Source organism: Rhea pennata, chromosome 5 (genome assembly GCF_028389875.1).
Source record: "Rhea pennata isolate bPtePen1 chromosome 5, bPtePen1.pri, whole genome shotgun sequence".
In the NCBI taxonomy this organism is placed as follows: Eukaryota; Metazoa; Chordata; class Aves; order Rheiformes; family Rheidae; genus Rhea; species Rhea pennata.
Window position 1 is genome coordinate 19,021,538 of NC_084667.1, and position 25,449 is coordinate 19,046,986.

At 39.0% G+C, this 25,449-nt stretch overlaps 1 protein-coding gene across 12 annotated transcripts in view; it reads right to left on the minus strand.

Annotated features, from left to right (window-relative positions):
- Nucleotides 1-1,958: 1,958 nt before the first annotated feature.
- The window catches only part of CELF1 (CUGBP Elav-like family member 1), a 63,729-nt gene continuing 40,238 nt past the window's right edge, over nt 1,959-25,449 (minus strand). For 6 of the 12 annotated variants that reach the window (XM_062577105.1, XM_062577097.1, XM_062577102.1 and 3 more), the window contains 7 exons: nt 25,356-25,437; nt 22,124-22,252; nt 14,707-14,820; nt 14,325-14,510; nt 13,151-13,294; nt 11,389-11,557; nt 1,959-5,020 (listed from right to left, as the gene is read on the minus strand). In XM_062577105.1, coding sequence (XP_062433089.1) covers nt 11,430-11,557; nt 13,151-13,294; nt 14,325-14,510; nt 14,707-14,820; nt 22,124-22,252; nt 25,356-25,437 — 783 coding nt within the window. In that variant the 3' untranslated portion in view covers nt 1,959-5,020; nt 11,389-11,429. The remainder of the gene's footprint in view (nt 5,021-11,388; nt 11,558-13,150; nt 13,295-14,324; nt 14,511-14,706; nt 14,821-22,123; nt 22,253-25,355; nt 25,438-25,449) is intronic. The other 6 variants (XM_062577108.1, XM_062577107.1, XM_062577106.1 and 3 more) reach the window with 3 other exon arrangements.

Genomic DNA, 25,449 nt, shown 5'->3' on the forward strand with positions numbered 1-25,449 from the left:
ATTCCTCTAGTCCCTGTGAGATTCAAGGGTGGCTTCTATCTTAAATGACCAAGTTTCTTCTCAGGTACTGCAAATTATGCCTGCAAGGTGCATGAAACACCAAATCAGGGAACATCAAATGTAATGCAGTAGAGTAATATGCAGTCACACACCCAGTCACTTCCTGCCTGTGACCACTCTGAGCTTCTCTTCCTCCCCTTTGCTCTTCATGATGCATCCCCTGTGGTTCCTGCTCATAGGAAGACCCTAGTATATGGCTGGTAAAGCCAGGAAGATTAGAGCCTGGAGTCAAAGCAAGCAGTGATAGGAGGAGAAGGAAGAAGAGGACATAAGAAGAAGATTTTTCTCCTAAAACACTTAACATCTGGACTTCATCTACAGGTTTGTGTATTTCCTGTTGATGCTGACAAATTTGATAACTCATGTGACATGCTGATGGTTTTCAGAAGTTAATAGGCTGGCTCTTGCAGTTTAATAGCTTACTGATTAGTGCTGGCCTTTCAAAAAGTGAAGTTAAAAAATCTCCATAAAGTAAAAAAAAGTCATCTACCCAGAGGGATCCAAAATCAGCTTCCATAACATACAACCGACACAGCTGCTGTTTACAGATCATATGAGATGAGCCTAGCCAGCTTTGTTACGCAAGCAGGAATCTTCCATCCCACATAATCCATTTTCTGATTCATTTGTTTGAATCTTCCTTTCTCTCCATCTTTCATCCCAGACATACATGAACTGAAATCTCTCCAGCCTCCCTTCTCAACAGCTGCAAATTAACTGCAGGGATCCCAGCATGATATGCAACAGGTGGCTCGTGCCTTGCCTTGCAATTGGTGCACTGCAGAGGAAGGAATGTAGCACTGAATCCTGATGCTTACAAGTGCTCTCAGATTTACAATCATGTAGGAAGTAATGGGGTGAAACAGAGTATGCCAAGTAGCAGGGGAAAAGGATACGGAGGAGAAATATAGTTACCCTGAAAACACTTGCAAACTGAGATGCAAGTGAGCAGAAAGAAAGGAAGAACATTTTTGAATTTTTATATCATTCAGGAATGTGGCAAAGTCACGGCCATCATGGCACTTTCCCTCTGAGACAGGAAATATTGATGTCAAACTTGTTGCAAATTTCTAAATGAATTAGACATTGCCTATACCAAATTTTAGTTTTCAGACAACTCATTTTATTTCAAGAGATTAACACATCCTAGGTTTGAAAGCAAAACAGATCCCTTTTGCTTGTAACAAAACCTTAGCTAATACGTCCTGAAAGACCCTAATCGTTTTTTTTTGAAAATCCCACTCCATTTTGGGTTTCCCAGTACAGTATTTCCAGGACCAGGAGCACCAGGGAATGCAGACACCTTCACGCTGCAGACCCTGATAGGTTCATTAAGACTGGCCTTGGTCCCAGACGTGATAAGGAGGCAGTGGAAGGTATGAGGATCGTAGGAAGGGTATGAGCTGGTATCTCCAAGAGTGCTCATCTAGTCCCACACACCACCACACACTGGCACCGTTCAAATATAGCTCAAGTTTGGTACTATGCTAAAGTTAATTAATCCTTGAAACACCATGAAGCACAGTGCACCCACAGGCAAGTGGCTTCCCAGCATCAATGCTGTGAGTGAGATTTCACTCCCCAATATATCATGTATTTGCATTATCCAGTATCTCCTTGTATCTTGTGTTATGGAGACTTTACTATAAAATGATACAAAATGGAGGCCTGAAAAGGAACCAAAAATCTTTTCCAGTTCTCCTCAAAGTAATGGATCACACAGAAGTAAAAACCCAGGGCTATTCTCTGCATCTAGAACAAGTGGCATTGGACCAGGACAGTTTAATAACTTACAGGTAAGAAACTGGAAGACAGTTCTCCCACCTCTCTCCTCATTTTCCCACACCTGGACCCCCAAAGAGTCTCAAGTTTAAGACACAAAGACAACACACACGGACTTTTCTCAAACAGTTTAATAGCAAATAAACAAAGGAAGGTACCACACTTGGCATATACAAAATGACTTGTTGTCGGTGTGTCTGTGCAATTAAAACAGCTTTAAGTTGCCCTTTGGGACAAAAAGAAAAAAAAAACACACAAAAGGAAGAAAATTCCTTTAACACATACTCGCTCGTTCCAAACTTGTAACAAATCTTTTCATTTTTAAATCCACTACACAAACTCTGCGATCAGCTCAGAAAAGCAACACGTGCTCCTCTGCTTTTTAAACCATTAAAGTAAAATCCGTAATTCTCTACAGAGTACAACACAATTTCACACAAAAAAGACATTTTGTTTTGCAAATCAAAACAAGAAAAAAGGAACAGCTCAAACAAGGTAAAGAAAAGCATTTCTACGACTGAACCACGACTTTGAGTTGATTAAATCCCATTACTGCAGAACAGACTCTACATTTGGTCATAGTGGCAATTTGTTTTCTCGTCACATTGTGAATCACTTTACATTGTTTTCTAGTAGAAAAGGCAAAAAACTGTACAAAACCCCTAGTGTTAAATACAATGTTTGTACCAATAAAAAAGCCCACAGGTTTGTCTCCAAAATGTAAATTTTCTTTTTAAATTATTCACAAAAAAGCAGCCAAAAATCAGAAAGGCAGCTGCTGCTCCACTGTCTCAAATCCATTAAAACCACCACAGAACAATTAAAACAACCAAAGGAAGAAAGGGAAAGAAGAAAGGAAAGAAACATCCAACATTTGGCATTTTGGTTTTCTTCAGATATTTTTCCACAGGTTTCCCCAAAGTTCCTTATGGAACCAAATGCGCATGTACAGAAATGTACTGGCAGTTACTCAATACACTGCAGGGTATCAGTGCCCCCCACTGGCACACAGCCCTGTGCATTCAGACTGTGGGACTAACAGCAGCCAGCCCACAACCCTACCTCCCAAATAAACGAGTCTCTATCCTTTTCTCATCCAGCCTCACACTCCACTCTCAGGTATATGCACCATATCCAAAAATTTTCTGTCTTTTATAAGCGGATTAAGGACTGTCTACACAATTCTAACCAATTTCTATTGAGAATTATAGTATCCTCAGCCAACTCAGCAGTAGAATAGAGTAAATTCTTTAGCATCTTTATTATCCCAAGCACTGGACAAAAATAAGATTTCTACCCTATCAAAGGGCATTTATTTTCTCAGCAAATCCCTTTCTCCTGGGATTTTGTTCCACACTATTTTCTCCTGTTAAGGCACCTACACTAGCTCACTTCTCCCTGTGACTGATATTTCACCACAGCAAACACTCTTCCAGGTGCCTTCATCTAGAAGCTACATCCCAGTTACTACCTGTGCAGATCATATGTAGGGTAGGGGGAATCCTGGCACCCAGAAAGCGGTAACCTGTTCTAGTTCATCCTGTGAGGCAGAAAAACTGCTTAGCTCATTACCCAATTAAAAACTAAAACTTAAAAAAAAAAAAAAAAAAAAAAAAAAAGAGAGAGAGAGAGAAAGAAAGAAAGAAAGAAAACCTAAAAAATCTCCGTAGAGATTCCCCAGCTAAGGCCCTTGAGAAGAGGGCTGGGGATGGTACCCTGTTCAGGTAACAGCTTCAGAGGCTGTTGTATTGTGCTTGTCACTTGGGGAAAGAGCCAGCAGTTGTGTAACCAGGTTTACAAACGCTTTCTCTGGGATATTCTATATGTTCTTATTTCAAGAGCTAACCTCGAGTCTTCAATGATCCTGCCACCAAGGTCTGACTGATGGTATTAAGCTGGGGCTGGACTTCACAAAAATATGCCCCAACTTTGATACAATACTAGTAAAGAGTGTTTCAGAGGAGCCCTAGTTTCGGAGAATTTGGGAAACAGAAATACTGTGAAGTTGCCTCACCTTCCTGCTTCCCAACTATTCCCTTCAGCCAAAACTCCTGCTACAGGAGCAGTGCAACCCAGCCCCAGGCACCTCCCATGGCTCCGGAGATGGAACAAGGTCCAGGTGCTCTGTCAGGCAGACAGTCTAAGTGCACAGGTAGATGCCCTCAGGTGGCTTCTGACGGGACATTTGTTATACCAAAAACACCAATTTAAAAGGATACCTTTGAAACCCATTAAATTGCTCAGTTTTTGCACAAACTATAGAAAACAGAGAGGTGAAGGCGATATATACGAGGGTGTGAAGAAAACAGCAGGAAACATGCAAAACGTTACTGGGCACTATCTTAGCTTGAAAGAATAAAACAAAACCATCACATTTTGCTGAGGAGATTGTAGTTACGAAAAACAAGCATGCTGGGGCTTAACAAAATACAACATCAACTTTGATCAAATTTTCACTGCAGACTGATAATCACACGGGGTGGGGGGTGGAGGGGGAATCAGTAAGTGCCAGGGCGAAAACGTAGCTACAATCAGAAGAAAGTGTAGTTCAAGTGTTTTCTGCTGATGCCACTCAAGTCACAAGTTTGAACTCGTAAAAATACATACTGTCTCCTCAAGGACAGAAACCAGATCAGCAAAATGTGACTAAGGAAGCCTCCTGAAAGATTGAGTCACACCATATAATTGACTTTTTCTTCAAAACTGTGTTTTTAAAACTAAGCACACAGAAAAAACTAAGCCTAGAAAGTGATTGGCTGTATGTTCACAGAAATACAAATACTCCACAAGGTATGCTAGCAAGGCTGCTCTGAAGACAATTACAAAGAATCAGATTCACAAAATCAAGTGGTTATCTTACGAAGGTCTAGAAAAATAGAAATTTTTTTAATATTCAAATGCAAGTTTAAATATTCCCCTTCAGCAGTCTTTCTAGCAAAACCAATTTGGCAGCACAAAAAAAACAAAACAAAAAAAAAAAACAAAACCCAAAACAAAAAAAAAAAAAAACAAAGAAAGAAACAAACATAATAAAAATACACATCAGCATCAAAGGTCAACACAAGGTCAAAGGTGAGAGTTCAAGCATCAGAGAAGCTGAAGAGACAAGGATTTGGACGATGTACTTGAACGCCACATCGACATGCTTTAGGCACAACGATGAACAAACGGCAGGAATCTAGAAAAAAAAACAAACCAGAAAGAGGGAGACCCACTGAGTTACACAGAGCAGTACATCCAAACACGGAGAGAGAGAACGAGAATGGGCACCGTACAATGAGACCTCCTGGGGAAGGGAGTCGACAGGGAAGGGCAGCACATGCCAACGATGGACAAGTAAAAGTCGAAGGACATGAAGGACACCAAGTAAACATCAAACTGCCAGAAACCAAATGGAAGCAGAGGCCTGGATTTCCCTCTCCGCACCTGGGCTGCGAGGCACTCCACGGCCTCGTGACGCACCGATTAGCATGCATTCGCCCTGTCCCGTGCCCAGGGTCTCTGCTAGCTCTAAGGAAGGAGCAGAGGAAGCACCCTTCCCAGGAGACTGACTCCAGAAAGAAAAAGAAAAAATATATGGCTCCAGGGCTAACATTTGCCCACAGAGATTAAGACCATGAGAGACAAGACAGAGGACACAAGGGATTCACAGGTGGTTTGATGGCTGAGACTTTTCTTGCATCCTAACATGGGAAGGTGGTAGGCAGTGGTAGCCCAGGAAATCCATGTCCTCTCTTTCAGCTATAGCCCCTTCTCATTCCCTAGGAGCCCAGGAAACTGGGACTGGGTAGTTTGAAACAGGGGGAGCAGGGGCCGGGGGGGGGGGGGGGGGAGATTATACGAGACAAATAAGTGGAACCAAAAACCCCACACAGTAGAGAATTCCTTAAGACTTGACTGCAAGTTAAGACTTGTCCTAGCTGAGCCCCTTTCATACCATTAGACCTGCACAGGGATTTTCCTTTCCCAACCTTTTATATGAACAGCCCCCAGGTCCCTGGCTTTTGAGGAAGGGATTCTGGGCTCTGAGAAGCTCTACAGTCACTGTTGCCAGTTCCATGAGTAAAAAGATGTGTTTCCTGAGGCCTTCTTGAGCTGAATTTTTAAAAATAATTCTCATATTAGAGTGATATAAATACCTCTGCTGCCTCCCCTCAGTCTCTAAGCTGTAGAACAGAAGGAACTTTTTGGGAAGAATGTGGGAAGTAGGGGTGAATGGAAGCAAGTTCTTTTCTCCTCTTTTCTAAGATTTCATCTTAGTCTCCTGTTTGGTGCCCTATTCTTCAGCACCTCTCAATGCTGCTGGTTAAAGACTGGTTAAAGGAGCAAGACATGAGACTTTCATGTGATCCTATAACAGAGTATCAAGCATTGCACTCCAGTTTCAGCGTAAAGAAGCATACTGCCCACTAAACCTGCAAACTTACTAGTACTGCTGAAACGAATTTGCTCTTCACACTTTCCAATTTAGAGAAAGGACTTAATATGGAACTTACACCAATTCCAGCAAACAGAGAACAATGCAACTCTTATGGTTATTTCTACAGTTCTAGAAACGCTCTGTGTAGTCTGCAAAACTGTGAGGTTTCAGCTGTTAACCAGAGAGGTAAATTCATCACAGGAACTCTGAGGCATGAGAAAAAAAGTAATAAAATCAAGTGACATCTAGCAGGCACCACAGAAATTCTTGACGTGATTTGTTTAGAGGTTTTTGTTATTTTTTCAAACATTTCACTTAGCATTTTTGAAGGGAAGACCAAGTTTCATTAAAGGTCTTCTGGAAGAGCAAAAACAGTCCTTAGACTGGCCTACAAAAGCAGAGACACAAGAAGCTGGATAAGAACTTAACAACTTAGGGAAAGTTATTTCACTGTGTCCCTGTTTTATTCTCACAACTCTGATAATGTAGTACGATTTTCTTCATTCTGTATTTTATACTTTGTGGTAACTTCGATCAGTGATGCAAAACATCCTTACATTTAATTGTCCGCATCAGAAGACTCTCAAAGCATATTACTTGTGTATAGCTGCACTGTTCATTTGCAATGTGATTTATCCAAGTTGCTTTTAGATGTTTCCAAATTAAATAGTTATGAACAATTTCACAACCAAATGGATTCTATTTGCCTTTCCTTCCCTAATCGACAACTATTAGCAAGAAGAAATGCTTGAGTTAATTCTGTCATGCAGGCAGGCTTCTAACACAACTTTTATCATTTAGGTGGAAGTCTTTTCCTCCTATTTTCTTCTAAGAAATTTTCTGAAGCACCTATTTTCCAGATAATAGAGCTCACAGCTAATAAATCTATCTCATTGTTAAGATGTAAGAAGACAGTCACTGCTGTTGTTTCCGATACCTCTGAAAAGTTGCAATCCTCATTCTGCTTAGGCCTAACTTTAATGGCAACCAGAGGCATTGTCTCACAACGCAAGCTTTGCATTGCTGGAAGAGAAAGCAAAGCTACAAGGAGACATCTAATTTTACTGCTGGTTATCTGCAGGGCTGAAGAATCTATGAGTCAGTTTGCTACAGCACTAGATACTAAGCAGCATCAGGCTAACACTTCGATCGTTCTTAATACTTCCATCTTATTATGGTTTGTCAAGCAGAATCAAATATACTCTGAAAAGAAAATCTACTAAGTAGACAAATATTTCCATTTTGCTTCTAGAAATACACAAGTATTTCCTGGTGTACCTATGGAATTCTGCTTCATCAGAAATCCTACTAGCTTTTGTTGTAGAAAATTCTGATTCTTTGGTTTTTGAGCACACAGAATACTTTGCCTATATGGCTACTTAAGCAAATCCTTCTACAGTTTATTTGAACTCACTCAGCTCTTATCTTACTGTCCATGAAATAGAACATTTGACACAAGAACAGATTATAACCAAGACACGTATCTAATGACAGCTTCCAATATTAAAATACTGCAGGTGGTATCAAGTTTGCCCCAAATGTTTTTGCTACTTTAATTTCTTACATCTTTTATCATTCCTTAATGATAAAATTATCTGCTGTTCTGCAGATAATTTCCTCCTCAGGATATTTCTGTGCATTACTGAAAGTATTCTGTCTTTCCCATCAGCTGCTAGTTCAGAATCTGCTTCTATGTTTTGGGCAGTTAAGCCCCATCAAGCCCCAAAACAGCTGACTGATTGGATCTGCACTTAAATGAGAACATGACAGGAATCTAAAAATCAAACAAAATCCCCAGGCCCCCAGCCTCTCCTGCCAATGAGTGAGGAGGAAAACTGGTTTAAAACTGGAAGGCAAGAAGAGCAGAAATCCCCAGAGTCAGTGGCAGCCACCAAGCACAAAAATGTTGATTTTATCTGATCAGTTGCATTATCAGAAAAAAATCTGCCCCAGTCACAGACTTTATACATTTATTAACTTTGGCAACATACACATTGATACACACCCCTACTACGCCCCCCCCCCAAAAAAAAAAAAACAAAACAAAACAAAAAAAAAAACAATCCCCACCCACAAAAGGAGGGGGAAATCTGAAACAAATGCACAAAAAGGGCAAAATCTTCAGCTGGTGAAAATTGATGCAGCCCTACTGAAGAGAGCAGAGCAGCACTGATTCAAGCCATCTGAGGATCACACCTTTCAGAATTTAACCTGCATAGATTTTTTTTTTTTTTTTTTTGGCAATACTTATAATGTAGTTACGCCAGTAAGGCACAAGATCTAGCCCAAGTTATGTGTTTACGGTGATTATGTTTGGGACCAACCTAAGCCACAATGTAAACTGGTGAATTTCCTAACGTCAATAGAGTTGCATCTATTTGCAACAGCGCTAAGCTTGATTCAAAAGTTGCAGTACTGAAGACATGCTATAGGATGTGAAATCTAAAATGTCTAGTTTAGGGCAACTGAAATGACTACTGAAGAGGCCAGAGCACCAGGTTAGAAGAGAAGCAGAACAAAGGTCTCAGATAGTACAGTGGGAAGGGTGCAAAGAAGGTAAGAGTGACTGTAGAGACCCCAGAGCACAGCGCTCTCCTCCACTGGTTCACAGCATTAATCTTCCCCATTTAGCAGTTGTTGGGCTGCAAACAGGCCACTGAAGATCAGTAGTTTCAATCATGCACATCATTATGTGTGTAAAACAATCACATTACGGATTCTACAAAACCCTGGCCTTTTTTTCCAGTGAAATAATTTAGGTAATAAATATTCTCCATCCTGGAGCTGTATAAAACTTCTATAAAAATAGAAACAACATTCTTGGTTACAGCAGGTTGCACTTGGAGCAGATGCTCCCAACCATGTTTTTTTTTTCTTTTTTTCCTTGAAAAGTATATTATTTATAAAAAAAAAATCCCATTATCACCCTGGAGGCCTTCACACTCCAACACTCTCTTCTCAGAAAACCAGGACACATCTCTCCCATTGTGCAGAATTCAAGTGTACATGGTTCACTTAAGTGTATGCTTACGTTTCTAGAGAGATCCAAATAATTAACATGGAAGGGTACCACATGCCAGCATAAATGGGAAATTTGGCAGTCTGGCCTTTCAACCTTTTCTACCAAAAATGATCGGAATATTAATAATTTGTTTTACCTTTCTGCCATAAAAATAGATGGTTTGGTATCATCTAACTGATTTTCAATTTAACAATGAAAAGGACTCCTCTTGGATGCTATGGTCTTGTACTTCTGAGGTTTGAGATCCCTGGGGATCCAGTCTGTGTGAATACCTGACATTCCCAATGGACCACAGCAGAACCCCTTGCACACGAGCGCACATATTCTGAACAGGATTTCAGGTTTGATGAGTTCAGTGCTCCTCCTGCTGGAGCAGAACAGGAAATCCAAACCCTATGTCCGACCCCACACTCATTTAGCAGCTGGCTCCCAGACTGCAGTGTTACCTGGTGCCCTGGGAAACAGCATCACCAACCAGGAATATAAAGGAAACAAGGAAATGGAGAAAATGAGGTAAATAGAACTTCTGTCAAAAGACATACATAAACTGTAAACTTCCTCTTGAGATAGAGGTGGATTTTTGGTGGTTATAACATGGGACTCTGCTCTTATTACTTCAAATGACTCAGGCCAGAGTGTCAAAAATCCTTTGAGCCCCCCGAAAACCAGTGTATAAAAGGCCCTTAGCAACACATTAGCAATTTCATAAGTGTGCAAATAAAGCATGTGTTCACTGGAGGGTTGAGTTTAATTTTCCTTCAGTATAGAGGATAACAGCTGGTGCCAAAAGGCAGAATAAGACTGGATGGCTCAATGCTCTGCTCTGGTTCAACAGCTCCTGTGTTATTCCAGTTTTGCACTGGCACACACCACCTTAAAGGAAAACTGCAGTTTAAAGAAATATCTAAATACTAGACTAAACCACTGCATAAATTAGTTTTTTTTTTTTTTTTAAATAGAGAACTCTCTTTGCAACAGAGTAAGACTGAAAAAGCAACTGTCATGTGAACAGGTATGAAGCAGGAGCCTTAAGAGCTGTTTTAGGGTAAACTCTTGGCTTTGTATCCCAGTTTAGCAGTCATCTGAATAGAGAAACATGCTTATCAGATGAAGTCAAAGCAGTACTCTGTAGAAGGATGTTACTCCACAGACGTGGGGAATTTAAGAAAATGGTAGGAAAAAGATTTGGCAAAAAAAATCTCCAGACTGTCAGGAATTTTGAGTTTCTTGTTTCTAGCCCTATTTGTATTCTTCCAGACTAAGCTGTCTCTCTCTAAACCTTTCTACAATACTTAGCTGAATTATATAGGGATAATTTTCCCCAAGCATGAAGAGTCACTGCATCTCATTAATATTCAACTGTAAACGGTCAGTGAAATTTTCTGGGTTGAGACATTACTTAGTTTTATAAAGTGCTGCATATGTTCACAGTACTATATAAACATCACTTTATACACAGCAAAACAAAACAAAAAAACCCTGCAGTTTTCCTTTAACTCATAAATGTGTTCACCTTTCTAGCCTGTCTCCTGCTTAGAGAGGAATTAAGTCCCCACAAAGGCATACAGTTAAGGAAGCTTCAAAGAGTGGGGCATGACAAAGGCTATGTGGAGTCTGTTCCTTGCTCAGCCAAACTTGGACTGACTCAAGTTTTCCTTTCCCATCCTTGTTTTCATCAGCTGTTCAGCATTATTTCTGCTTCCCCATGTCCTCTCCCCCATGGCAGTGTGGTGTCAGCTCTGCTTCCCTGTCTCCTCTCCACCCCAAGGCAGTGTGGTGTCAGTTTCTGCTGCTCCCTTTTCTCTCCTCTCCCCACCCCCAAGGAGCTGGCATTGGTCCTTCTCAACACACACTGGTTACAAACACAGCAAACTTTAAATAAGGGAAAAAAAAACCTCAGCGATATGGCACCTAAACTCCAAAGTAAAACACTGGAAACAAAAGCACAAACTTGTCCTCCATCCGAAGCGGGATTCCCAGCAGACGCTGCAGCCGAGTCTTCAGGGGAAGATGTGCCAGGTAGAACGGCATGGATCAGCTTCCAGGACTGCAAAAACACAGCCTTAGGGCTTTGAATCGCTAAGTGCGCTCCTCCCCAACTTACCAGAAGATCCTTCTCACTCCAGTCCCGGAGGGGAGGGGCGCTCAGTATGGCTTGCTGTCATTCTTAGAGCGCTTGAGTTGTACTTTCAGACGTTTCATGCCAATCTGAAAGCCGTTCATGGACTGAATGGCAGCCTGCGCAGAGACAGGATTGTCGTAACTCACAAAACCTAATGAAAGGAAAATACATGATTACAACACGCCAAAGTTCTCCACAACAGTTACTCATGACTGGAAATGCAGGCCCTCACAGCCTGAGAGAGGCTTGAATGAAACGCCATTTTCAAAAACTCGCAACTCTATCATATCATTCATAAACACCTCTCATACCTGTGAGAAAACTAGATCTGGAAAATGTTAATCTCTATATGAAAGCTCAGTAAAGATAGTAGTGTAACACTGCTACCAATATCATGTTTAGACTTCTGTCTGATGAAGGAAAAAAAAGTTATATTTCATTCGATGGCTGTTATCATTGTCCAGGGAGATCATTCTATACACAGATGTTAAAGCCTCAGCATTTTCTTTGTCTTTCAAAAATCATTAACTTGCTAGCATGTTTTGATTATCCAATACTAGAAAATACAAGATATTAAGTAAGCACAAGGCTACCAAAACCATGGAAAAAGGCTGACCTCTCCTATTCCATCAGAGAAAGCCTCCACCTAGCAAAACAGTCATGAGACCTTAGGGCTCTAAACACTACAGCTGCTCTCACTGGGGTTTCCAAAGAGGGAAAAACAAAACCACAAACCTTTTACTCTGCTCTTGTGGCAATACAAACTTAAGAATTTCATTGAAAATAATCTAATTGAATAATAACAGCAGAATGACAAGTTGATTTGGAGTTTTAGGATACAATTCCTGCCCTGATACTCTTCCAATCCAATACATGCTAAGCAGAGCATTAGGATGAGAAATGCAACAAAAGATAGGTAGCAAATAACAGCTGAAGTGATTTTATTTCAATTATAAAGGTTTCAAGAATTAGGAGGAAGTTTTAAAAATTGCCTACTGAGCATTTACAAACCAGAGGTAAGCACTCCCTACTGTATTGTAGACATAATAATAAGTATAAATAAAAATAATTCACAGTGATAATAATAAATGCAAGTAGTATACGCATCAATGTAAATAATTATTGAAAAGACAAAGTGAGGAGAGAAGGAATTGTATCACAGCTACAATTTGCAAACATCAGTCATGGTGAATTAACTAGGGCCATAATGGTATAGTGAGGCATAACAATATGAAATTAGAAAAAGTCACAATGAGGCATGAGGGAAAATACACTTCATTATTGGAAGAACTCTCTCTCTCTCTCTTTTTTTTTTAAGGCATAAGAAAGATTCACCACTTCACTTAAAAACTAGACTGGACAAAATACTGGAAAAAAGATTACTAGGAACAACAGGCCAGAGATTCCAAAGGCACATACTGCAGTGAAGCCCAATTTGCAAACAAAGCACAGGAGATAACAGGATGGGAAAACTCAAGTGAGTCACACATACCAGTGTAGATGACATCACTTAACGCTGTGGTCTTAAAATACAAAACTTTATTAAATTAATCAAATAAAGTAGACAAAGTAGTTCAGAAAAGTAAATACCTAGTTGTCATCACTGTCCCTTGTCCCTCACTGTAAACTTCAAACTATTTTTTTCTCTCCCAAAGAGCAACTTCAACTTATCTTCTCATTTTGTACTAAGTTGGTCTTTCTACTGTGCACCCACTTCTACAGGCCACGATTAGCCTCAACATACCAAAACACTTGCTTAGATTGGTCTGCTTGTCAATGAAAACCTTTGCAGAGACGACGTTTCCAAATGGCATGAACATCTGCAGCAGATCCTGGTCCCCAAACTCCTGGGGGAGATGGTAGATGAACAGATTGGCTCCCTCTGGACCTTCAAACAGCAAGTAAAAATAAAAGTTCAGAAGAAAGCATGCGTAACAGGCCTACTTCACAAAAAAGGTGAAAGAGCCATTCAAGCCAACCAAATTGTCAAAAAACAAACAAACAAACAAACAAACAAAAAAAAAAAAAAAACAAAAAAAAAAACCCAAACCCCCAAAAAACCCCCCACCACATACACAAAAAAAATTCCTGTAACAATGAACTTGCTGTGGGCACTTCTGCAGAGTACTTGATTCCAGAATAAGTCAGCATAATCTCCTGCTGGGATTGACCATTCAAATAATTCTAGCTCTTTCTCCAGCATTTTTGCCTGTAATTTCCATTCTGTACCAAAACAGGCTTACAGATCTTTGCTGTAACAAAGGCCAAATAGTAAGTCTGAGGCCCAAAGGCAGACTAAAACAAAAACTGGTTATACCAGGCTTGTTGTAAAAAGAAACTAAATAAATCTCAATATAAACTACAAGTAACCATATTACCCATATTATCCCAAATTCTTAGTTCTAATCTCTTGCTCCATAATTTTTTTCTAATCATTCCACATTCTGTTTAAAATTATCCCCATATTTTTCATTATTTTACACTACATGTTAAATTAACTCTGAATCTAAAGAGCAAAAAGATCAGCATTAAGGACCTGGGGAAAGAGGAGAAGGACAAAGACACAGGGGTCCAAATTTAGAAATAGAAAGAAAACTGAATTAAGAAAAACACAACTAATTCTCTGACAGTGGGATGTATAAGGCTGCAGAGCCACGCTCTCCTCTCCCCTGAGAAAATGGAGGGGTGCTATTACTAAGCATCTAAGGAAGATAATCCAAGGACACACTTCCTATATAAAAGCTACTTTGGACAGCCCTTAGCAGAGGGACCTTAAAGATTTTCCTTACTTATCTTTTGAGATTCTAGAATTTTAAACAACGCTATCAAATAAAAGCTCTGTAGATAAGGTAGCTGCAAGGGTTGGGCTTACCCTTTTGAAAACCTCTCTGAAGTAGTTTGCACAATTTTCTGCCTACCTTCTTTTTGACTTCCTGCTGCACCAATACTCTGCTGTGTTAAGAGACTCTGATTATAGAGTGTGGGCAATGCAGCAGCAGCATATTGCTGGATTCCAGAATAGGCTTGGGTGAGTGCTTCCATTGTGCTACCTGTCCCGTTGGAGAGACCACTACTGCCAAGTCCTCCATTTAAGGCTGCCATTCCTGTATAGGAAAGAGAAAATAAAGATGACTGAGTACTGCCACTGAGCCAGATTAATTAACTTTTAATTTTCTGCATTATTATACAGAAGTAGGGAGTATGGAAAAACAAAACAAAACAAAACAAAACAGAACTGGTACAGCTTCATGTGGAATGACAATCAGCTATTTCCCCCACTCACCACAACACACAGCTTACCTGCTAGAGAGCTAACATTGAGGCCTGCTGTAGCCCCTGCCAGTGTTTGCAATGCTCCAAGAGAAGCCATTGGGTTAACAGAGGAGCTGCTACTGGAGCTAGGTGAGGAACCTGCTATAAAAATAAGATAATTAAACTTCAAGCAATGTTTTTTGGTCTTGATAATTAAATTTTCATAAAATAATTTCTGCAGAAAAAGCTAACAGTGATTAGACCAAGCCCACTCCCAAACCCACAACCTGACTGATCATACCACTTGTATCATCTCTTTCCTGTGGTTTCAAAAAAACTCCTCTTCATTGTAACATCTACTCTTGTAGCAATAATAATTTAATGAAAAGAAAGAAATTTAACATTCAATCAATATATGCTAAACTTGCTTCCTCAGTGTAAAGTGATCAGCAGCAATGCCCCTTTCCCACTGACTGAAGTGAGATAAGAATTGCTATATATTAACATCTCTCCTTGAAACACCACACAATGCGAGAAAAACCTGAAACAGATACTAGAGACATTAAACACAGCTCCAGTGGAACTGAGCATATGGCTTTTCCATACTGACAGAGCAGGAACAGCAGATGCCTACGTTTTTCTGACACATGAAATAATTTTTCACTATAAAAATCCTGCTGCTGCAGCCAGGGCTATGACAAGGAGAAGTCTCGCATCCAAAATACAAAGTCTATCCTCTACTGACTGTGACACCAACTTCCTCAGCCATGTTATTCACTAAGCAAAGCCTTAAAAATATGGTTCCTAGCAGACTAATAGCTTATATGGCCTGCCAAATTTTACAAGAGGTAGAAGTTCTAGAGGAACAGGCAGCAAAACCAAGAGACTAAAACTTGCCAAACTGGTATATCAAAAGAAACAAAGGTTCACATTTAGGTCATAAAGATTACTTCCATGATAAAAATGATTATACAGCTGTGGTCTTCCTAAAGGTGTGTGGACTACCGCTTAAAAGTTGGAAGAAGGTAGTAAATAAGAAAAGTTATACCTATTACTAGAAGGTTTACATTTGCTGTGTAATATCCATGGAAAAACATTCAGAGATTCTGCAAATCAAAAGATATTGAAAATCGCTGCTATAGAGGCATCTTATATTCAACTTTCTAGAAGAGTTTATCTGTCCGATCTGTGGTAACAGAAGAATTGAAATTTAGGCATTTTCAGTTTCCTTCTCGCTTTTGTAGTCTTCAGTATGCTTTGTATACTCATTAAAACTTTGGGAAAAAAAAAGAATTTTCAGCATTTTTTCAACTGGATTTGCACACATTACGTACTTGCCACTTCATATCTGTTATACAAAGTCTTTGCTAGAATGGAATATGGTAACTATTTAAGTTGAATAATGCAAACTTGCCTAACGAGCAAGGGCAAAGTAGGATCTTGCACCCAACAAAAGCTGCGTGAGAACCCAGGGAGCTACACTTCAGACAATAGTTTAGCTTTTGTGCTGACAGAGGAAGTGACAAACCTCCTCTGGGAAAAGTTTTAGACAACTTTCTTAACAAGTCAGAAATTGAAAGACAGTGTCCCAACATGTATTTCAAGATGCTGACTGAGGAAAAAGGAAACACTTCCTGTCTTACAAACAGTAGCATATTAAGCATAAAACGCAAAGAACTAGTTACAGTCTATCCTACAAGGTGTTAGAAAAACAGCACAGCTAGTGCTATAAAATCCAACATTCAGAAATGATACAGCTGCTTAAATTTTTGAATGTGATTTGTTTCTGCAACTGTTCATTGCTAAGTTACATAAACCAAACAAATGCTTCTTTTGAAATGGTCAAGAACATCATGTCAAAAAAGGTAGTGGCAGGGGAAAAAAAAGAATAAAGCCAATGCTAAAAGCAAAATAAGAGAGAGAATGGATGCCCTAACTACTTTAAAGGATCATCATTTTATATCAGTTCATTTACACCACTGCAAAAAGCTGAACATATTATTTTAGTTTAGCTGACTTTATCAGAAATGTGCTTAAGCAAAACAAGTAATGCCTTAATAAGAGATATATGGCCTGAAAATACAAAGAAAAATTAACACTCTGTGGTTTATATGTACATATGAACAGCTGTACTGAGTCAGACAAAGGTTCACCTAACTCAATATCCCATTTCTGATGATGACTAAAGGCAGATGCATAATAGAAGGGCATAAATACAGGGCAATTGCAAAGCAATACTTCCTAGGCAAACTCCCACAGCTTCCAACAATCTACAGCTCAAGGACTTTTTCAATGAGGGCAATAATTTTGTATTCAAGTCCCTGTTTACAGTCTTCATTCATGAATTTCAGTACACTTGAGTCCCCAAACCTTTGGCTCTACTAGGTTCTGTGTCACTGAGTTCTACAGTTTTAAGTATGCATTATGTGAAAAAATACCTTTTTTCATTTATTTTTTCAACTGTCAGCTGAGAAGTTCATTTGATACCCTGTAATTCTTGTCTTGGAAGATCCAGTGACCAGTCTTTCCCTATTCATCTCCATCACATCACTAATATATTTATAGGCTTTTATTATATCCTCTCCTCTGTGTCATTGTTCTATTTTCCAGGCTCTTTAGTTGCTCCTGATAGGGAAGAAATTCCACAGTTCCAATCATCTTTTCTGTTCTTTTAGTTCTAGCATATTTTTTAAAAAATCAAAACCAGCACACACTAACAAGAATGGAAAAAACATCAAGTTTATACATGTTTTCCTCTTGCCTCCCAATTCTTAGCATCATTTCAAGGTTCTTTTTTGCTTGCTATTAAGCTTACAAATCAACAGATAGTTCTAAGAAAATGTATCTAGTGACTTATCTTGTAATGGTACTTCGGCCACAGAATCTTATGTATATGTTCCCTACAGGGGTGCACTGCCAAAAAATAAAAAAGAAAGAAAATACCCAAACCTAACTCTGACTATGTTTAATTCAAATAGTATCTGTAAAATCATGCTCCAGGGCTCCACTCCCTCACATGTAATAATAAAAAGGACAGAGCATGCTTTTCCCTCTCAGTTTATCTCAGATAAGAAAAACTCAAAGATTAAATAGGATTCTAAAGTAGAAAGGCAGGAGGGCGCAAACACGTGAGTGGACCTAAACAGCCAGCCTACCTACAGATGTCAGCTATTGGAATGATAAATTAAGAAATCACTGTTAGTTTGAACTATAGCTGTACGGACCATTAGGAAGCAAAGTAAGACTATCAATATTGACAACGTTCCTTTGCATAGACTATAACTTACTGTGAAATCGTTTGTAAGACAACCAAAAACTTCTTTACCCTTTCTAGTGTGAACATAAAAATGAGGATTCCTTGTAAAGAGTTTTGCATTGATGATATAAGAAGATGGTGTAAGATTCATGGAACACATTATTACTTCTACAGAAGACAGACCACACTTCAGAAAGAAAAAGCTAAAGCAATTTATTTCCCAGGATAAATGGGAAACAGAAATCACAGTTTCACTGTGTTGAGTCACTTTATCTTTATGAAAACCGCGTAAGATGACCTGGCCATTGAAGCATGCATCTTCCCTACCTTTTTGGCCAAAGTGCTAGCTATCAGGAATATTGTCACCATGAACAAGCAGATTAGAAGGCATGCAGTCATCAGTTAAAAGGGCTTTCCTGTCAGAAGGGAAAGGGCTAGATTAAGCTCTCACTGAGAAACAGGGTTTGTAACAGGAGTTATCTTAATGATCAACAACAGGATGAAATGAAGTAAAATAATTTTGAGGATATTTGGCCAAAACAGCTGCTGAATGAACTCCAATAGAACTTACCGAAAGGCCAGAGAGCTTTCAAAAGTTTTTTAATGAATAGTAAGGAATAGCTGGCAAAGATGATGAAACTAGGACAGGGATATTAACTATGAACTTGTTGAGGTAGGCAGATTACAGGATTTTCCTGATGCTTAGCCTAAAATTCAGGCAAAGAATCTGACTGAACTGTACCAGAAATAGTTCTAAGTAAGAGCAGAAAGACTCCAACATCCCTAAAAACAATACGATTGTGGACATGTTAAGGACAGCAAAATTATCTGGTCTTTATTGGACCTTGCTTTGATGGAAGGAGGAGAAAGAAAAGTATATCTGCACTTCCAAACATGCCATCTTGCACTGGAGCAGACTATTTGTGTTGATGTCCGAGTCAAAAGGATGGCTTCCAAGATGCTCCAGTCCTGAAATACTTCCATCATCTTTTTGAATGTCTCATTCACAGATCAGCAGTTTAAATGAGAGATTATCTGCTATGTTCACAGTCCCTGTAATATGGATTACCTACAGATGAATGCAGCAGTAGACTTAATTTCTAAAGGGCAGATTTGGCAGTTGAAGGAACTTTGCCTCATCCTGTTCTATACTAAAAACAAGCAAATAAACCCCCCAAACACAAAACTCCCACCACACCTGCCTGCCAAAATCTAAAAAGAATGACCTGAAATGTGCAGGAATACAGCACAACAAAAATACTTAACACCTCTGAGTTCACCCATACTGATGTGTAACCTGGGCCTAGTCTACAGACTGCACTGTGAGGTCCTCCAAGCAAGTTCCCCAACACACAGAAGATTATCAGTATGGGTGAAAGAAACTTAAAATAGTAACAGCTCCTAATTGTCTAGATTTTTCCACCAATTATGTAATTTGAGGACAATCTGGGATAGATGTCAAAACAAGCATCAGGTGAACATTTGGATGACAGATGGATAGAAGTCAAGCCAGTAGTCATCTCATCTGCAGTTAGGTTTAAGAGGTTATCATAGTGGATGTTGCCATATGTCCCACTTAGACAAGGCAGGCATTTACATGGCACTGAATGGCTATATACTGAGTTTTTTCCAAGATCTAAGTATGGTTCAGGAGGGATTCTCTGGCTAGTGTGAAGTCTAACAGTGTTCTGTGTGAACACATGTAGTGTGAACGCACATACAAACAACTAGTCAAAAGAGAGCTTCAAGTTTGCTTTTGTAACAGATAATAGCTTGTGCAGAGTGATGAACTACAAAGATTTAAAATAAATTATGAGAAGAAATGAGATCAAATGTTGCCTATAAGCATTGAGGCTTTTTTCAATTTAAATGCAGTTCTAAAATGCAAAGCATATTCACATCTCTAATGAAAAGCCCTAAAACTTTCAGGTTTTGACAGATCAGTTACTGCATATAGACCATATAACCTACAGAATCTCTTTCTTTTTCTTTTATTTCTCTTGAACAAAGCCAATCTCTACTCTTTGAAGTTATGCTAGAAAATACGTGCTAAGAGCAATACAATAGTGGCTGCTTCAGGTTAAAGAAAGCCTGTGAAGGATAAACTACCTGATACAACTCTCTAGGATATTCACTCAAATGACCCATCATGATCATTTGATCGCTGACATGCAATTGTTTACTGACATGACAGGCCACCATAAATTTGCTTAGATTCAGGATAGATGGTGCTTGAAAACAGACCACTGTTCCCAACACCTAGCCCCCTGCCAGCCAGTGTGATCAAAAGGGCAACAGAATCCTGAGACGAGTCTGGAAATGATACCTGCAAGGCGCTGTGGGACATTTACAGAGGGCAAAATTCACAGAGGGCAACCAATCCCAAAGAATCATAAAATCATAGCTTTATTTCTGAGGATCATCTAATCCAACTGTCTGCTCAAAGCAGGGCTAACTTCAAAGTTAGATAAGCCTGTTAAAGGCCCTGTCCAGCTGAATCTCCAACTATCTACAAGGAGGGAGATTCCACAGCCTCTCTGGGCACCTGGTTCCTGTGTTCACAACTCTCATCATTAATTTTTTTCCTTTATATCCAGCCAGAATTTTCACTGTTGCAACTTGTGTCCATTGCTTCTTGTCCTTTTGCTGTGCACTTCTGAGGAAAGTCTGGCTCTGCATTCTGCAGCATGTGTGACGCATCTGAACTCTACAACCTGCCAGTCCTTTTCACCACCTCAACAGACAGGAGACTAAACTTGCTCCAGATGGTAGAAGATGGAGCCAACAGGGAAATCTTGGTTCCAAGCGCCAGTCATAGCAAAAGTAACCTGACCATTCCAGCTCTGCTACTACTTGAGGAAACATGGGGAGAATTCTCAATTATATTCACTTTAATGCTTTCTCTAAGAGGAAGCAGCAGAAGGTTGTAAATATAACTCTCATATGGCCTCAGCCCTCTATTTTTTTTTAATTATATCATAGGCTGGTAGTCAAGGTAAATTTTGAAATTTTTATCTTTAAAGATTAAAAATTACATTTTTTTTTGTGGAGAAAACCCATCTAACAACAGAAGACTCTGAGCTCAAGTCTCTCAAAGATTTCTTAAGTAGAAAGTTGGGCAAAACACTCAGTTTAATTTCTGATCTTGTGACATTTGGGTTTCTAAATAGCTTTTCTTTGTAATCACCCTTTCTTATCCTGGTTCACTGGACCTTCAACACAATGCAAAAAGCTACCTGTGGCAGTTTAAAACATGTTTTTCCCCCCTTTCGTTTGGTCTCTCATAACCACAGGTGAGGATGTCAGCTCTGTAGGCTGTATTTCAAAACCTGATAAGCAATTTGGCTTTTTATGAAAGACAGGCCTCCCTTCCTAGGCCAAAATTTAGAAATAACTCAAAAGATGTGAGTAGGATACTGACTCACGTTTGTGATAAAAATTGAGCATGACCAAAATAAGCACAGTTTAATTTTTATTCCCTTATTTGTTGCATTTAATGATAATGTTTAACAATGTTATCAGGAGGACTTCGTTCAGAAATCCCAGTCTCTCTGGATAGAAGAACGTACACAGCCTGAAGGAGGACAAAAAGCCCCCTCAAACTCTTCCACTCTATCCAAATAAACAAACAAAACAACAACAGGAAGAGTAAAATAGTGATTTTTGATGTGCACTATATATAGTCAGTTCCAAATAATCTATTTCCAACAGATTAGCAACTCTACTTCTGCGAGATACCTGTAGTAGCTTTCTCTCCGCTAATGTCAAATGAATATAAAGTGGACTTTTCTAGGGCACAGAATGTATTACTTCATGCTTAAGGCATGTTCTACATCAACCTCTAGAGGGACACACTATGTCCGCCACAGCATATGCCTAAAATCACTGATCAACCGAATACGTGATGACATTGTAATAACATGACTGGAAAGAGGCCACCTACCTTTGTTTCATGACAGCCTCAAAAATTCCGTTACTTTAATTAATCTGACTATTTGCAGAAAGGAACACAACAGGTTAAAAAAGAACAAAGAAATTGGTGGCACACAGATACCTCACTAAACAAATACCAGAGAACCTGCTAGCCATCCTTTAAAGAACCAACATGGATATGACAACAGAAGTCAAAAAAAACAGGTCATATCTATTCTGGAATAACTCCCAAGGCAACCAAAGCGATAACACACTATGGCACAGGTAGTCTCTTACCTGAGCTGGTGAGCACACTCAGGGGACTGCTGGAAGAAGTGAGTGCAGCGGTGCCACTCGGTGTATTCTGAGCTGCAGTGGCCGCAGCTGCTAATGCAGCCAGGTTCTGTAACTGCATTGCATTCAATCCTGTAACACATTGAAGAATGTACAGTTTCTGCTGTAATGGTAAAAAAGCTTATCAGATCCAGCAACCTCAGCACATCGTGAGGTCATCAGCAATGACAGAGATTAACTTAAAAGCAGACTTCAAAAGGAAAACCTTTTCCACATTGTAATCCCTTCACAAAACTAAAAAAAGTAGTCTTTCTTTGCCCAGATGGATGAGTTTCCCTAAAACGCCAAGTGGTCATGATGCCAGATGTAGACTCCAGAGAACAGAAATTTCCAGGCAGTGTTCTTTCTTCTCAAGAAAGCATAGCACTTATAATGAAAAGTTAAGTCAGGGTTTGATAGCTCATCTGCACATCAGAGAACTAGTCTAGATACCAGGACAATGACCTTGGCTCACATCCCTCTATTCTCTGTATCGGAACAGCAACGACTGTAGAATTCTTAGAAAAGGCCTGTGTAACACACTAGACACAAAGTCACATCTTTAACCTGCCAGCACCTAATATCAGCACATTGTTTGGTCTCCTTGGCAGTGAAGAAGCAGCAGTCAATTGTGGGATAATTTTAAGTCGCAGTTCCTGGCCACAGGATTAACGAATGTATGCACAGGCTAGTCAGCTGGCCAAAAGAAAGTTGCAAAGGAAATGGGAAACATCAGGCATATCATGGGTAAGCAGCCAAAATACTGCAGCAGGAAGATGTCTCAGTGTTGGTGAACTTTTAGAGGACAACTTACCCAACTGTCTCACTTTCATTTTCAATCACAATTTTCAAATAAACTAATCAGTAATGACAAAGTAATTTGCCCTCTTCCCCTGCCACTGGATTGTTACTGATACTGATCATCTTCAAGACTTTTATATTTTATACATCCTTCAGTAGACTAGCTCCATTCTTCCTGTTCTGCCACCCTTCCCTGTTCCCTATTTCCATATTGTGTCTCTAACTTTATTTATTCTAATAGTTCCTCCTCGTCCCAACTAACTTCTATCAATCCTTAGTACTTTTTCCTATAAAATTAAATCCAACATTAAGTTTATTGTCATTAATGTAACAACAACCAAATGTCACAGGTAGATATGGCACCTCTTCTTTTGGATGCTCAGTTAAGTACTTGGTAACAAAGCACGTATCTCAAGTAATTCAAATCTCAGTTTGTAATTTAAGTAGGTTATCCAACAACAAGAAAGTTTAAATGGACAATGATCCAATGCAATATAAACCATCCGTCTTCTTGACTTCTACCACCTTTCGCATACTTCATTTGTTATCTTATAAAATTATTTTCTCCTTGCGGTAGGATCTAATTCTTTATCTACATTCAGTGCCTATTTAGATTCTCAAGGTGCTACTGCCACACAGAAAAAGTGTGAACTTAAAACCAAAAAGGTTTATCGTTTTTATTGTTCTATAGAGGGCTAGAACTCTTCAAGTGTTACAGCTAAAGCAAGGATAGAGCAGCTTGCTTCCTTTCTGAAGCAGTCTGGCATGTGTACACTGCACCTGTCCTCTTTTAATCACATTGTTTTCCCATCTGCTTTCAAATAGGGTCAAGATTAATTTTTGTCTGTTAAGTCTGATATAGAAAGGAATCTAATATCCTATTTTTTTTCTATGAATTTCAAGAAAGGAGATAAGCCAAGATATTAATGGGACTTTGACACTATAACTTTTTCTGTGAATAATTAGACTTTGAATAATCATTTTAAAGCACTATGAAAGACTCACATTTCAATTTGCTATATATGCACACATCAGAATTCTCAATTTTTAAGATATTCTTTAAAGAGTGAAGACAAAATAACCCAGAAAATTTTATATGCAACCTCAAGTAGATAGGCCCCGACATCCTTACTGTAATAAAAATAAATATGAATTGTTATATTGTTTTTCTTCTTTACTACAACTTGCTTTAAAGTTGAAGCAAGGGAAAAAGCAGCATCATGTTCTTAACAAAATCTATATAGATCACAACCACACAGAAAATGAGATATTAGTGAAACTGATTAAAACAATAAAAGCCCACCCACAACTTTACTTCTGCAAAAGACCAAGAACTCTGAAGAGGTTTAACATGAAGGAAAAAAGAAAAACCCTGAACTTAAGAGACCATGGATAGAATCTACCTCAAATGTAAATAAAAATTCATTTAACAAACAACCTAACACTTCAAAAGCTTTTAATTGTTACTGATAGGTGTTCAAACACAAGTCAGACAAGCAAGACACACTACTTCCATAGCAGTTTTAAGTTAATCTCTGTGCAGACATGGCATGCAATATTCTGAACTACCACATACCTCTATGTGGTAAAACTATAATCATAATTATAGTTTTTCTACTGGCAGAAAAGCCTAGAGAATGTGGTGAATGGGGTTACTAACATGGATTTTACAGAGAGAAGGGACAATTTATTTCCAGCCAGTTCAGTTTTTTTTTTTTTTTTTTTTTGCTGTCTCCACATCCCCCAAAGATCTGAATTTAAGCTACTTCAGATGTCTTCACGTACAATGTTTTTATCTGCTGTACTTGGTGAATTATCTGCCTAGCAGTCTACAGCAAGGAATTTGATTCACATTGTCAATTAATAAAAATAAACATGTCCCTCCATCACAGCAAAACTGTAATTAACCACATAACTCAAGTGGAGAAAATAAAGAACCTGAATGAAGGACTAATTCATTTTCCTTGCAATACAGCATTTCCAGATTAGAGGTATTGAAGAAAGAAAGAATTTGAAATAGGAGACCTAAAGAAGCCATCACCACTGAAACATATGCACTAAAGTATTTATTTTAAAACACAATGCTTCAAATCTGTATCTGTTTGAACAAAAATAGAGACCTCTATCTCTGTACCGTAAGAAAAGATAACTTTAAATACCAGAGGTAGGGGAGATTAACAGCATACCACAACTTACCTTGGGAACAATGATTAACTAAGATTAAGAAGGAACATTCACACTTGTAGTACAGTATTGCGTCATTCCACAGGAATAGATAAAATCAGGACTACTGATTTATACAAACGAGGTTAATGTCTCTGCATTTTGACTACTTTCTCTACCCTCCTCCTCTTGACTTTGACACTGAATCTGTCTTCTGGTGGAAAAAACTCACCTCCCATTGGGTGGAGGCTGCTCAATGTGTTCAGGTTTCCAGATGAAGCAGCTGCTGTCTGCTGAAGGAGCTGCAAATAAAGCTAGACATTACA